This window comes from Vombatus ursinus, unplaced genomic scaffold (genome assembly GCF_900497805.2).
Source record: "Vombatus ursinus unplaced genomic scaffold, bare-nosed wombat genome assembly UNPS02000749.1, whole genome shotgun sequence".
Lineage (NCBI taxonomy): Eukaryota > Metazoa > Chordata > Mammalia > Diprotodontia > Vombatidae > Vombatus > Vombatus ursinus.
The window spans coordinates 13,147,576-13,163,232 of NW_020940527.1; the positions used below are offsets into that span (position 1 = coordinate 13,147,576).

General features: G+C 39.2%; 1 protein-coding gene across 2 annotated transcripts; it reads right to left on the minus strand.

Moving 5' to 3' along the window:
- Positions 1-1,201: 1,201 nt before the first annotated feature.
- LOC114042626 (pulmonary surfactant-associated protein A-like) lies at positions 1,202-14,416 on the minus strand. Of its 2 annotated transcripts, XM_027861318.1 has the most exons (6): positions 14,313-14,409; positions 13,884-13,968; positions 13,587-13,798; positions 12,500-12,607; positions 6,100-6,171; positions 1,202-3,943 (listed from the first exon to the last, which is right to left on the minus strand). In XM_027861318.1, exons 2-6 carry the CDS (start codon positions 13,886-13,888, stop codon positions 3,567-3,569), a joined length of 774 nt encoding a protein of 257 aa, XP_027717119.1. In that variant the 5' UTR covers positions 13,889-13,968; positions 14,313-14,409; the 3' UTR covers positions 1,202-3,566. The 2 variants fall into 2 exon arrangements, with proteins under 2 accessions (XP_027717119.1, XP_027717127.1); XM_027861326.1 differs by lacking the exon at positions 13,884-13,968 and having other exon boundaries at positions 14,313-14,416.
- Positions 14,417-15,657: the final 1,241 nt, after the last annotated feature.

The following is a 15,657-nucleotide window of genomic DNA, read 5'->3' on the forward strand; positions in this document are numbered from 1 at the left end:
CTAGCTCATTTTACAGATGAGAAAACTGAGTCAAATAGGGTTAAGTGACTTGCCCAGAGTCACGCAACCAATATCTAAGTGTCTATGGTCAGATTTGAACTCAGGAAGATTTATCTTCCTGATTCCAGTCTTGGCACTCCATCCACTGTGCCACCTAACTGCCCCATAATAGTCTCCACTCCATACATACATATATATGTGTGTGTGTGTGTGTGTGTGTGTGTGTGTGTGTGTGCATGTTGATATATGTATATATGCATATGTATTATGTTTAGTTATATTTACAGATAAATTATAATTTCTGTGTTATAAATATGTTGTATTAAATTTACATATAAACCAATCTAGGGTTTACTTTCATCACAGCAGATTCATTGCAAAAGCATTATCAACCTCATTCAACAGATGAGGAAATTGAGCCTTAGAGAAATTAAGCAACTTGCCTCAAATCACACGTTAATTATTCAGTAGAGTTAAAAAGTCTTTAGGATCCCCCCAAAAAATGATGTAGGAGGCCTACTATATGTATATGTAAGCCTCTGCTCCTTGCTGCCCATAGGGTGAGAAATGGGTCACTATGGCGTGGTTGACCTAGACTCAGGAGGCCCAGGGTCTGCCACAGATTATCTCTGTATCCTTAGGCAAGCCTTTTCTCCAACTCCAGCATAGTTACATGATAGCCACAGACAGTGAAAGAACTGCATTTGCCTCCTATTGAAGAATTAGTCATCTACTTGGTGATGTTAGTTTTCCTAGTTGGACAACCCATGTCTTGTCTCTTGCTTTTGTACCATGTGCACCCCATGTATGGAATTCAATGTCTCCTCGTGGCTTCCTTTTGTGACCTCCAGCTCACTTCAGATCTGATCCAGTGCTCTCTCTTAGTTTCCCCAATTGTTACCCCTTTCCCCAATTGCTTTTCTTTTTTCTGTGTATTTACTTACCTATTATACATTGAGCCCATCACCTCCAGAAGAACGTAAGCCCCTTGAAGGTGGGGATTTTTATTCCTTTATTTTTCTAGTACCCAGCACAGTACCTGGTACAAAGTAGGCTCTTAAGACTAGAAGGACCAGGATTTAAGAATACCTGGAAGGACCAAGGTGCATCAATTGATAGTAGGATGACAATTTCTTTTTCAGAGTAAAAATATAACATCTACTTGTAATTATTTGTATTTAAAGTCACAGATAGGAGAAAGAAAATATGAAACATAGAAATGTTTATTAAGTTGAACTGAATTTAAAGAAACTAGCTTGCATAACATTACAAAGAAAGGTTTATGCTACCCTCTGGTTTCTCTATTTGGTTCTTCTAAGCAACGTGTTCATTGATTCTAAGCCAGGCCCATGGGCCTGTGTGTATACAGCATGTCTGTGAAATTCAGGTCAGTCATGTCAGTGTGAGCAGTTACGCAAGGCTCAAAACCACAGTTCTTCTATGTAAGGCCCTTTCAAAGATCCCTTGGCCTGACAAGATGCTGACGGATTTGTCTATGGTAGATTTCATGGTGAACACTCACCAGAGAGTGCCACCAAAATTAATCTGTAAACAATCTCAGTATAGGTCACCCAAGCCATGTTCTCATTTCAACCTCAAAAAGATCCACCATTTCCCAAGCCATTGTCTATATTGTCCAGTTTAAGGAGGCAGAGTAGTTCTTCTATCTGACTTGGACTTGTGAGGAGGGAGAGGGAGAAAGATGGTTGAGTGATTTCTGGGTGTTTTATACTCCTGACAAAATTTGAAGGTTCAAGGCTGATGCTAAGCATCAAGTTATAGATACTTATTTTTCTTAAAATGTATATAAAGCAGTAAAGTAGCAAGCTCACAATTGTCATCCTTTCCCCTCCTATTTACTATTAAGTAATAACTTTAAAAGCAGAGAAGTAACTTGGTAGATTTATGTCTTTAAAAAAATCTTATGAAGAACTAAATTACAGGAGTAGCTGGGGCCCAAGTTTGGATGGGTAATTTTGATGAAGCAAGTTTTTATTTCTTAAAAATTTTATTTTAAGTTCCATAGAATCTCTCAAATTTTGCTCTGAATAAAGTTGCATTCTGTTTATCTCTTTCAGTGATATAGACAAATAAATTCAACTGTAAGTATTTGCTCTTTGCAGTGTTGGAATTGGCAATCTTTGCACCTGGGGCAAACAGCAGGCAGTGGGAGGGGTGGTTCAGGTTTCAGTGGTCCTGAAGGGCTGGCAACTAGTAGGGGTAAAGGAGAAGGAGACAGGAGGGATGGGGTGGTGGAGCAGCAGAGAGGAAGCAAACCCTAGGACGAGGTTGAATGGGAAACAGGGTGGTGTGGGGAGGCAATTCATAGAAGCAAGGAAAGGAGAAAGCTGAAAAATTGGTAAACTCTCTAAATTTCTTGACCCAAGGGGAAGGAATCATACAACTGGAAAAGAAGACCTTTGGGGCAGGACTGGAGATGGCAGGGGCTAGTGGTAGGGAAGTGAGCCTGGGAAACCACACTCTAGAAATATCTTGCCCTGGCACTGTGCTCTATGCAAGTTCCAGCTCAGCTGTTCGGACATTTGTAAGTTTGTAACTTCTTTGATTTATTGTTTTAACAACCCTTCCATTCACCCATTCATGTTTTCCCCTGTAAATTTCCCATTAACTTAAGGAAGGAATCTATGCTAATTACAGGCATTAAGTGTCAGAGGCATAGTGTCAGAGAGATGAGACACGTCTGCATCTTCTCTGGCAGGTTAATCTGTGTGGAAAGGGAACTCACATCCTGAGTAGAGATTTTGTTTACAGAAAAAAAAAGTAGAAGGAGCAGGCATTGAGAATGGATCTGCGCTACAGAGGGGGTGGCAGATACTTGACACCTATGTGCTTGGAAATTGCTGATTGAGTGAAACATGGGGCATTGTACTCAAGTTGGTGACCTTCAGCCTTCCCTCACAGGTATCTTGTGAAAGTGTTCAGGAATAATGGTCTATTGCCCCAGGACTCACTTCCTAGAGTGAAGCAGACCAGTAAAAATTAATTTGTCTTGGTTCAATTATTTAATAAGCCTTTACTGAGAGTCTTCTGTTTGCCCAGCCCTCTGCTAGGTACCATGGAATCTAAGGGAGGAGAAGACAAATTCTTATCCCTTCAGAAGCTTAAACTCAGGTTGGGGAGGTGGGTATACCCACTGGAAACATTAAGTAACTTTACTAGGCAGTAGGTGGTAAATATTAATTTGGGTGGTACAAACTTATATAGACTCCAAAGTGGAGATTACTGTAGCATGACAGAGTCATGTGTGGGCACATGAGAAAAAGGCAGAACTTTAGCTAGGCCTTGGAGGATGGGTTAGGATTTGATTAGGGAGAGGAAAGAGGTACAGAGAGATGGGCATTACTGGCAGGGGAAACAGAATTGATTTTCATTTTCTTTTATGGGCTACAAATAGGGTTTATTAAAACCTCTTGCTCATAGACTCCCACCTGAGAGGTAGAAGATTTAAACCCCTTTAGGCCACCAAGACTTGAGATAAATGATTCACCCAGGTTCACCAGTGAGTCATTCATTCTTTTGTCCAGTGGGCCAGCTCTGATAGGGGCTCAGAACTCACAGATAGTGAGGCGGCTCTTAGAGCAGTATTTATCATTCCATGTACCATCTGTGTACATTTCCACGCAATTTTCACTTCCTTGCCCATCTGGCATGCCTGCATACCAGTTGGTGTAGTTCACGGGGGATCCATCCAGGTAATAGAACTCCCCTGGTGTTTTTCCCTCTTTTAGGCCAAGAAAGGCATATGTGTTGTGCTTTTCCACAAGCTTCAGCATGGCAGCATTCTCCTCTTCATTCCTTGGAGTAGCAATAGTGCCTCCTATCTCGTGGCAAGTCATATTAATTGTGAGGAAATCAGAAGCTAGGCCACTGGTGGCAAAAAACTTTTCTCCCACTTGAATCACAATTCCGTATAACTCGAGAGCTGAAGATTAGAGGCAACAGATTCAGGGCAGCTTTCCTTTTGTCCTACTTTTTCTGTGTTTATTTCTCTGTTTGTGTGAGCATGTCTGAATATTTCTCTTTATGGAAGTCTCTTTCTTACCCTGTTTTTCTCGCCCTATCTCTACCACTTTATTTCCTCACTCTTTCTGTTTCTGTCTCTGTGTGTTCCATTTCATATAAATAAATGAAATCCTCTGCTTGGCATTTAAAAGAATCTACTAGGAAAACGTGCATTCAAGTACTACCTCTGACATTTATTAGCTATGTGACTATTATGAATTGTGTGATCTTGGACATTACCTAAGTTCACTGGGCCTCAGTTTCCTCTTCTGTAAAATGTAGGTAACAATGGGCAGCTAGATGGCAACTAGGATTGCTGGAAGTACCTAGAGTTCAGAAAACTTGAGTGTGAATCCAACCTCAGGTACTTACTAGCTGGGTGATCCCGGGCAAATCACTTACTTGCTATCTGCCTCAGTTTCTTTATCTATAAAATGGAGCTAATAATAGTCCCTACCTCCTCGAACTGTTGTGAGGATAAATTGAGATAATCTTTGTAACGTCCTTTACAAACCTCAAAACACTATACGTGCTAACTATTAATGCCAGAGGATGAATGTGAGGCTCAAATGAAACATATAAAGAGCTTAGCAAACTTTAAAGTTATGTTATTGACCTCCTCATTGTGGCTGTTATTTTTGTTATGACTATTGCTGCTATTATAGTCTTATTTCATATTGTTCTCGTCCGTGTGCTTTCCAGTCCAAACTGTTCTTCACAGGTGACATTCCTTTGCACAGATGGTGGCCCCACATTCCTGTCTGAGCTATGCTTCCATAGCACCTTTTCCTATTAGAATCTCTAGCTCCCTTTCAAAGCACATTCAGGTGCTACCTACTCAACGAGCCTTTTCTTAATTTACCCTGTTGTTAATAGTTTCTTCCTATTGAAATTACTTTGAGGACACTTTGTATATGCTTATCTCTGTACATGCCACATCCTTCCATTAGAGTGTAAGCTCCTTGAAGGCAGAGGCATTTCATATTTCTTTTTATGTTCTGAGCACCAAATATGGTGCCAGGAGCTTAATAAATAGTATTTAGTATTTAGTAAATAGCTTAATAAATAGTATAATAAATATTTGTTCGGTTTAACAAGTATTAAGCCATTCATGTTCTAGGCTATTCTAATGCCCTGGGAATACAAAGATGAAAATGAAAGCATTCATGTTCTCTAGGAGCTACATTCTACTTGGCTGGAAGGAGGGGAAAAATATCCTACACATAGATATAAAATATACATGATAAATACAATGTAATTTTGGGGGAGTCAGGAAGAACCTCTTATTGGAGTTGAGCCTTGAAGGCAGCTAGTCTCCAAATGGAAGAAGAGAAGAGGGAGAACATTTGGGGCTGGGTTGAGTGGGAGGGATAGAGCCTGTGAAAAGGCATAGATACAGGAGATCAGTGCTGGGGTTGAGAGACATCAAATAAACCAAGTTAACTGGAATGGAGAGTGCATGGGATGAGAGGGTACTGTGTGGAAAATAATGTTGAAATCTGCTTAGAAAAAGAGAGTAAAGCCTGGTTATGAAGGACCTTAAATATCAAAGAGGAGTTTTATTTACTGATGCTTTCCAAGTAAGAGAGCATCAGAACTTTGCTCTAGGAACATAAATTTGTCAGTTGGGTGGGTGATAGCATGGAGAGGGGAGAGACTGGAGTCAGGGAGGCCAAGTAATAGTCCAAGAAAAATCAGTAGGCCTTTTAGTACCTCCCATTATCTGGGAGATTAAAAGGAATATTTAACAGTTGGTTTGATCTGGGTAAGCCTTTTTCAAAAGAAGTAATTTTCTGCCCTTTGCCCAAAAGAGTTTTCTAAAAAGAAAAAACCGTTAATCAAAAAAACCTTAATCAAAATGAAACATCATTAAGAGCAAGAGTCACTTCATTTTCTGCACTTTTGTCTCCATTCTCCTCCCTTATCTTTCTTCTCTCAGTGAAGACCCAAATCCAAGAACCAAAGGACAGGTGATTGACCCCCTCTTTCCATCCTCAGCCTGAGAAGAGCAACCCTCTTGGCCCCCAAATGGCCTGTTCTAGAAGCCTGTTCTATTGGGAGAACCCACAGACTTACCAGCTGTCAGCTTCAGGAGGCGAGTTTGTAAATCTGAGATCAGTTGCTCATCAGTTACAGAAGAATGGCTTTCTGGGAAGGAGAAAAATCTTTCTTTGGAACCACTGACAAGGCAAAGAGCCAGCTCAAGCCAACAAGTCATACATACAACTTTCATGCATATCCAATCAATCTAACAACAAGTATTTATTAATCAGCTCTTATACACAGGGAAATATGTGTAATGTGGACTAAATAAATGAAAAGTAATTTTGGGAGGAATGGTGCTAGGAGCTGAAGATATTAGGGAAGTCTTCTTGTAGAATGTCTTGTTTGAGCTGATTTCTGAAGAAAACTAAGGCTTGTAAAGTAGCTGCAAAAAGAGAGCACATTTCCTGCATGGAGGAGAGCAAAGGCTTAGAGACGGGAGCTAAAGGGTTGTGTGTGAGGAACAAGAAGAAAGCCAGTGTAGGGAGTGCATAAAGGGAAGTGGTATGTATAAGGCTTGAAAGAAAAGCTAGGGTCAGATCATGAAGGGCTTTAAATTCCAGACTGAGGAGTTTATATTTGATCATTGAGGCAGCAGGGAAATACTAGAGTTCATTGAATTGAGAGAGTGATATGTGGTTTAGGAAAATCACATTGATAGTTGTGTGGAGGATGCATTGAAGAGAGGAGAGACTTGACATCAATTAGGAGACTATTAAATAGTTCAGGGTAGAAGGGATGAGGGCCTGAAATAGGATGGTAGCTGTGTGAGTAATGAGAAGGATTTGGATGAGAGAGGGATGCTCTGGAAGTAGTACTGGAAAGATATGAGAATTGTTTGTATATGTGGAAGGAGGGAGGGAAAGAGAGAAAGAGAGAGAGAGAGAGAGATAGGTTGAGGAAAACATTAATGTTGAAAACAGGGAAGATCTGAAAGATGATCGTGCTTCTGGCAAAAATAAGAGAGGATTAGGATTTTTTTTGGAGGAGGGGATGATAGTGGATAGAGTGTGGGGTCTGGAGTTCAGAAGGCTTGAATTCAAAACCTGCCTCACACTTCTAGCTATATGACCCTGGACAAATTGTTTGACCTCTCTTATTTTATCTGTAAAATGGAGATAATAGTAGTACCTATCTCACAGGGTTGTTGTGAATATTAAATGGATTAACATATATAAAGTGCTTTGCAAGCCTTAAAGTATTATGTAAGTACTATCTATGAGGACGATGAAGATGTGGAAAATAATGATGACATTTTTTAACTGGGTTTGAGATATCTCTGGGATATCTGGTTTGAAATGTCTGATAGTCAGCATAATTGATCATATCAACAACAAAACTGACAGAAACCACATGATCATCTCAATAGATGCAGAAAAGGCTTTTGACAAAATACAATACCCATGCCTATTACAAACACTAGAGAGCATAGGAATAAATGGAGTCTTCCTTAAAATGATAAGTAGCATCTACCTAAAATCTTCAGCAAACATTATATGTAATGGGGATAAGCTAGAAGCATTTCTAATAAGATCAGGGGTAAAACAAGGATGTCCATTATCACCACTGTTATTCAAAATGGTACTGGAAACATTAGCTTTAGCAATAAAAGGAGAAAAAGAAATTGAAGGTATTAGAATAGGCAAAGAAGAAACAAAACTATCACTCTTTGCAGATGATATGATGATATACTTAGAGAATCCTAGAAAAATCCTAGAATCCTAGAAAATCAAGTAAAAAACTGCTTGAAATAATAAACAACTTTAGCGAAGTTGCAGGCCATAAAATAAACCTACATAAATCATCGGCATTTCTATATATTACCAACAAAGCCCAACAGCAAGAGATAGAAATAGAAATTCCATTTAAAGTTACTGTAGACATTATTAAATATTTAGGAGTCTACCTCCTGAAACAAACACAGGAACTATATGAACACAATGACAAAACACTTTTCACACAAACAAAGTCAGATCTAAATAATTGGATAAACATCAGTTGCTCATGGGTAGGCTGAGCTAATACAATAAAAATGGCAATTCCACTTAAGCTAATTTGTTTATTCAGTGCCATACCAATCAAAGTACCAAAAATTCTTTTATAGAACTAGAAAAAATAATAACAAAGTTCATTTGGAATAACAAAAGGTCTAGAATATCAAGGGAACTAGTGAAAAGAAATGCTAGGGAAGGTGGCCTAGCCATACCAGATCTTAAATTGTATTATAAAGCAGCAATCATCAAAATTACTTGGACTGGCTAAGAAATAGAGTGGTGGATCAGTGGAATAGGTTAGGTATGTAAGACACAATACTCAATGACTATAGTAATCTACTATTTGATAAACCCAAAGACCCCAGCTTCTGGAATAAGATCTCACTATTTGACAAAAACTGCTAGGAAAACTGGAAAAGAGTATGGCAGAAACTAGGCATAGACCAAAATATTACACCATATACCAAAATAATATCAAAATGGGTTCATGATTTAGATACAAAGGCTGATACTATAAGCAAACTGGGAGAGTCAGGAGTAGTTCACCTGTCAGATTTATGGGGAACAGAAGAATTTATGACCAAACAGGAGATAGAGAACATTATGAAATGCAAAATAGATAATTTTGATTATATCAAATTGAAAAGTTTTTGCACAAACAAAGCCAATGTAACCAAGATTAGGAGGAAAGCAGAAAACTGGGAAAGAATTTTTACAGTATCAGTATCTGAAAGGATATGAAGAGGCAATTTTAAGATGAAGAAATTAAAGCCATGTATAGTCATATGAAAAAATGCTCTAAATCACTATTGAGTAGAGAAATGCAAATTGAAACAACTCTGAGGTACCACATTACACCTATCAGATTGACCAACATGACAAAACAGGAAGATGATAATTGGAGAAGATGTGGGAAAATTGGAACATTAATGCATTGTTGGTGAAGTTGTGAAATGATCCAATCATTTTGAAGAGCCATTTGGAACAATGGCCAAAGGGCTATAAAAATGTGCGTATCCTTTGATCCAGCAAAGCCACTTCTAGAGCTATATCCCAAAGAGATCATACAAATGGGAAAAGGACCCACATGTACAAAAATATGCATAGCAACTCTTTCTGTGGTGGCAAAGAATGGGAAATTGAGGGGATGCGCATCAATTGTGGAATGGTTGAACAAGTTGTGGTATATGAATGTAATGGAATACTATTGTACTATCAGAAATGGTGAGCAGGTGAACTTCAGAAAAACCTGGAAAGATTTGTATGGACTGATGCTGAGTGAAGTGAGCAGAACCAGGAGAATGTTGTACACAGTAACAGCCACGTTGTACAATGACTAACTTTGATAGACTTAGCCCTTCTCAGCAATGCAAGGATCTAAGACATCTCCAAAAGTCTCATGATGGAAAATGCTATCCACATCTAGAGAAAGAACTATGGAGTTCGAATGCAGATCGCAGCATACTATTTGCTCTTTTTTTTCTTCTGTTTAGTTTTGTTTCTTCTTTCTTGTGGTTCCTCCTATTGGTTCTAATTCTTCTTTACAACATGACTAATGTGAAAATATGTTTAATAGGAATGTATATGCAGAGCCTATATCAGATTGTACACTGTCTTGGGGAAGGAGGGTGAGAAAAATGTAAAACTCAAAAGTATATAGAAGTAATTGTTGAAAACTAAAAATAAATTAATGATAATAATTTAAAAAAAGAAATGTCTGATAGTCAGTTGACAATGCAAGATTAGAGATCTGGAGAAATACTGAGGCTAGGGATCTGGGAGACATCTATATAGAGATAATGGAAGATTATTTAGTAACCAAATGAGAGCATGTAGAGAAAGAAAAGAAGTGAGAGAAATGATTTTTAATAACCAATGATTTGAGGAGATCCAGAGTTCCCCACTTTTTCTAAAGTCCTGATTTTAAAAATTCAGTCTCTTGAAGGACATTGCTGTTAATAAAATGGGACTAACTTTCTTGTTTACACTTCACCCAGGTAGGGTAGCTATTCTGTTCTGCTCAGGCTTGGGTGGGGCATAAATTCTTTGAATAGATTGCCCAAGGTTAGGGTTAACTTAAGAAGTAAATGACTTAATCAAAGTTCAGGTCCTCTTGTTCATTGTAAAATTCATTCTCCCATTAATTGTTAACCAATCAAAGTTGATTCTCACCCTGGGGAACACCTTTCCAAAGGGTATAAAATGGTGATCCCACCTATGATTGTCTTTGGTCCCAGAGGGACAACTAAATGACCATCCTTTTATTAAAATGCTGGCATTATTAATAAAATTATTAAATTACCCAGAAATTATGTCTTTTGAACCTTTTTAATCACCACATAAGGTAGCCCAGGATAAAACCTTGAGATACACCATAATTAAGGGGCATAATATGGGTGATCATCTAGCCAAAAAAGAAACTTTTAGACAGATAAGAGAACCAGGAGAAAATCCTGGGAGGAGACAGTGTCCAGGAGGCAGGGGTAAGTAATAGTGTCAGATGCTGTAAAGGGCTCAAGAAGGATGAGGACTGAGAAGAGGTTGTCTGATTTGGCAATTAAAAGATTATTGCTAACTGTGGAGAGAACAGTTTCAGTTAAATGAAGGTGTTAGAAGTCGGATTTCAAAGGATTGAAGACTGAAAGGGAAGAAAATGGAGGCAGTGATGTAAATAGATTTTTCTAGGATTTTGGCTAAGAAAAGCAGTGATTTAAACTTGAAACAATGTCCATCAAAAACATCTTGCTATAATATACTATGGATTTACTCAGTGTGTGTATTAAATTTTATTGATCATGACCAAAGGAATATGTGTCTCCATCCCACTAGCATTCAAATGGGTTAGGAAGGCAGTTCTCCTCCTCCCTCTACCCTCCCCCTAATAATTTCAAAGTAGCATCAGTAATGAGGCAGCTAAGTGGCATAGAGGATAGAGAACTAGCCCTGGAGTCAAGAAGATGTGAGTTCAAATCCTCCTGCAGATGTTTATTAACTGTGTGACCTTGGGCAAGTCTCTTAACCACAATTTGCCTTGGTTTCCTCATCTGTAAAATGGGGATAATAATATCACCTACCGCCCAGAGTTGTTTCAAGGATCAAATGAGATAATAATTATAAAGTACTCAGCACAGTGCTTGGCACATAGTAAGTGCTATACAAAAGTTAGCTATTATAGCTATTATTGTTCCCATGCAATGCAGCTCTCCAGTCCGACCGCATGTTTGTCTTTGAACCAATGTTTTGTTGCAGTAATCAGTATCTGGATGACTCCTCTGTGTTCAGTAAACAGACACCCTTGCTTTAAGGAAGAAATGTGTGTGTGTGTGTGTGTGTGTGTGTGTGTGTGTGTGTGTGTGTGTTATTTCTTACAGTTTGTCTCCTATAGACACACTGTCCTCAAGGTCAAAAGAACCCTAATAGAACGAGCAAATGACACATTAGTCCACACAACGATGGCTTCGTTATGTTTCCAGATGAGGCTTGTTGACTGACCAATAATATCGGGGCTCAGGCTACAGTTACCCAACCAGTCTGGGTTTTCCCCCTCTTTTCCAGAAACATAGCCTGGCAGAAACTTTCTATCCCTTCCTTCCCTACAGTGAGGATACATTTGCTATTTTACTGCTTTATCGTTCATTCACTTTCCTACTTTTCCCTCAGATGCCATGTGGGCAGGGAAAAGAAACACTTTTTGCCCCTTCTCCGTTGCCAGTTGAAGCAGCTGGCATTTTGAAGGCCTTATTTATCTACCTCTTTCCTTTTTATTTTCCTTGTAATATTAACCTGCTATTTTTTTTAAAAGATGGTCATCTACTATAAGATCATTTGTCTGTGAAGGCATGGAAATACTTCCCTGCCCCTACATTGCATGCTTGGTAAGGGTAAACCAATTAGAGAGACTTCCTGCAATTCCTTAATATATTTAAGATTATTCCTACTACAGACTTATTTCCTTTTGTTTTGAACCTGGTGGGAAAAAGACCAATCAAGGTTTCAAGCCCAAAAGTGGGAATGTGGAGGGGGATGGGTGGGGTTAGACCTGATTTCTCTGAGGGTACTTCTGGGCAGCAGCTGGCTGCTCCTGGGGGTTCAGAGGTAGAACAATGGCACCAGAATGTACTTTGGCATGGGAGCTACTGACTACCTTGGCTGAACCAACAAAAAAGACACTTGGCATTCAGCGGCTCCCCCATCCCATTCCAAGAAACTTTTTCTCAAGGGACAGCCCTGCCCCCTCTCTGGGCATTATGTATTCATTTTGAGACAATTCTGGCTTTCCTCCACCTAGCTTATAAAGTTATCCCATTAGAGTGGTCTGAAGAATCAAAAAACTTGAGAACTATTTCCTATTTTCTCTCCAACCTCCCTTTGGTCTACAGATAGCCCCTTCCCCACCTCCCCCCATACCTCATTAAGACAGAAGGCATAGAACTTCTTACCACCTGGTTCTCCTTTCATGCCCTTGATTCCTGGAGGTCCTTGTGGCCCTGGGTTTCCGGGAGGCCCCAATCTCCCTGGATCTCCTTGGAGGCCTCTGAGCCCTTCACCTATTCAACATGAATTATTTTATCATATAAATTATATATATATATATATATATATATATATATATACACATTATATAGGCCTTTATCTATGAAAACTAAAATATAAATTTGGTTTATTTATGTATTTATTTACTTTTTCCTTTAATGAATGTGAGGGAAAAAAATCTACACTTCAACATTTGATCTTGCTTTCATCTTGAACTTGCTGCTTAGGGTCCTTCTAAGGGCATGGGAATCCAGTGATTCCATAAAATGGAGATCCTGAGAGGCCTATTAACCTTAACATCCAATGGAATGTTTCATAAGGTTTCTTTAAAAGAGAAATATTGGAAGATTCCAGAAAAGATCATTGAAACCTTGACCACTGAGCCGACTACTATTCGGAGAATATGTCACCAGAATCGTTAAGTCCCAGAAATCCAGAGAGCAGCTAAGTGGCCCGCTGGATAGAGTACCTGGCCTGGAGTCAGGAAGACTCATTTTCCTGAATTCAAATCCAGCCTCAGACACTTACTGGCTGTGTGACCCTGGGCAAGTCACTTAACCCTATTTACCTCAACTTCCTCATCTGTAAAATGAATTGGAGAAGAAAATGGTGAACCATTCCTGTATCTTTGACAAGAAAACCCTAATTGGGGTCACTAAGAGTAGGACATGACTGAACAACCACAAGTCAATAGGTTTCCTGGAAAGATTGAGACCTTGTATTGAAAGTCCTTCAGGGAAAATATGTTGTAAAGATGCAACATGATGTGATGGGAAAGGCATTTAACAAAGGAGTCTGGAAGCCTGGGTTCTAGTTCTGGTTCTACTAACAGTTTGTAGTGTGTTGTGTAAAAATCATTCCCCTCATTTAGGCTTCAGTTTTCTTATATATAAACTGAGAAGGTTGGAGATATGTTCCATAAGATCCTTTCAGTGACTAATACTTTGATCTTACACTTTTGCTCTGACCTAGGAAATGTTGCTTTATACATACCTGGGTCTCCCTTTTCTCCCTTGGCTCCATCTCTCCCATCTCGTCCATCTCTCCCAGGCCATCCAGTAGTCCAAGGACCATTACAAAGAGTGGTTGAGTGCATCGTTGACTGCTCTTCGAATTCCAGTGAATCTGAGTAGGATCCAATCAGTGCCCACTCTAGGAGCAAAAGACTGAGCAGGTGCCGCTGAGCCATCATTAAAACCCCAGACCTGGGAAATGTCAAGGAGAACCACCTCCAATGACTCAGTCAAAATGATTTGGATGTCCCTTTCCCTTTGCCAGGACAGAACTAACCTCATCTTCCAAATGGAGGCATAATTAGGAAAGGTCACCCAAATAAGGCTCCTGGATGAGAACTGCCTGTCGCAGAGAGATCTACCTAGGGAAGAGAAGATTCTTGGGACTCCCTCATTCTGATCCCAGTTAAGGAGTCAGGTCAACCTTCCATTTGAACAAGATCTAAACAGAAAAGAAAAGACAGCAAGAGAGCCTATCCTCTGCTCTAGGTCACCTTGATCTTTTGTTCTGTCGTGGACCCTTTTGGCAGTTGGATGAAGCTGATAGAGCCCTTCTCAGAATGGTGTTTTTAAATAATTGAAAGAAATGCTAAATTTCAGATAAGATTAGTGAAAACAAAGATGTAATTTTTCCCCTCCAAGTTCACAAACACTCTGAAATTTGGTCCATAAACCCCAGGTGAAGAACTCTTGTTCTGTTCCCTACCTCTGTATGATTCCAAACGATGAAGGAGAAGACTGGATTTAGCAGGACATGCTGAGGCACCTCTGCCCAGGTCAATCTGATTAGGGTCAGACTACTGTCTGTGTACTCAATCCACAGATTAATCTACAGCTGAACTTAGTACCCACCTCTCTGTTTACTAGGACTTGTGGGAAAGCTGGTAAATTATAGGGTAGAATAAATATTATCTCTGTGTGTCCCTTATGCCTAACACTTTTCTGCCCCTTCTTCTTGAAACTTTTTATTGATAAGTCACATCATGAGAATTTGCTTTTGTTTTCTTTTCCTCCTTTCTCTCTTTCTTTCATTCTACAATATTCTCTGAGCTCCTATTCTCTTCTCTAAAAGAGAGACTACTGGAGTAAAATAGGAACTCTCTGGAGCATCTAAGAAAGGGAGAAGGCATGGAAGCTACCCTCCAGGGCTCTAGTTGAGGAAGTAAGAGATAGAAGAAGATAACTAACAATGAAAATAGGTGGCAGGTGAGTTGTACACATAGGATACCATAGAAATAGTACTAGATTTGGAGTCAGAGGTTGAAATCCTCTCTCTACTACTTTGTATGTATCCTCTGGGTACATCCACTCACCTCTATGAGGTTCAGTTTCCTCATTTCTGAAATGGAGGGCTGGAAATGATCTCTAAGGTCCTTTCCAGATTTAAATTGGTTGGTCTTGTAAATACCATATGAAGTCAGAGGTCCTGTCTTTTCTTTTCTATGTATGTGAGACAGTGGCCTAATGCCTAATGGTGATCACTTAATGGTGATCTTCCATTCTAATAACATCTTTCTTTATATCTATCTCCATATACAGCATTTCTGCAGCACTCATACCCTGTGAAAATTGTATAAAATAGCAAACTAGCTCAGTACTTCCTTAGTTTCAAATGCTATCTCTCCTTTCTACTATTAAATAGTCCCCTTTCCTTGGCAACCTATTATGGTGGGAAAAGTGTTGGACAGGGAGTCCAAAGAGAGTGAGATTCAGATTCTACCTTTGACATCTACTGTGTGACCCTGGGCAAGTCATTTAACCTCTTGCATTTAAGCCATTTAACCTCAGTTTCCTCATCTGTAAAATTGAGATAATAATAGCACTTACCTCACAGAGGCTTTATGAGGTTCAAATGAGATAACATATGTAAAGGGTTTTGCAAATCTCAAGGTACTATATAAATGTTAATTATTTTATTACTATTATCATAAAATATAGATAATAATGTCTCCCTCCTGGGGTTATTATAAATATAGGATGTGCTCTGGGGCTCCACTGCATTGGCAAATCAGTTCAGTCAATCAACAAACATTTTTTAAGCACCTCCTCTG

Coding starts and splice junctions, on each gene's coding strand:
- LOC114042626 (XM_027861318.1), bottom strand. Junction 12,608..13,586: donor GGGAGAAAAGGGAGACCCAG/GTATGTATAAAG, acceptor CATGTTGAATAG/GTGAAGGGCTCAGAGGCCTC. Junction 3,944..6,099: donor CCTCCTGAAGCTGACAGCTG/GTAAGTCTGTGG, acceptor TCTAATCTTCAG/CTCTCGAGTTATACGGAATT.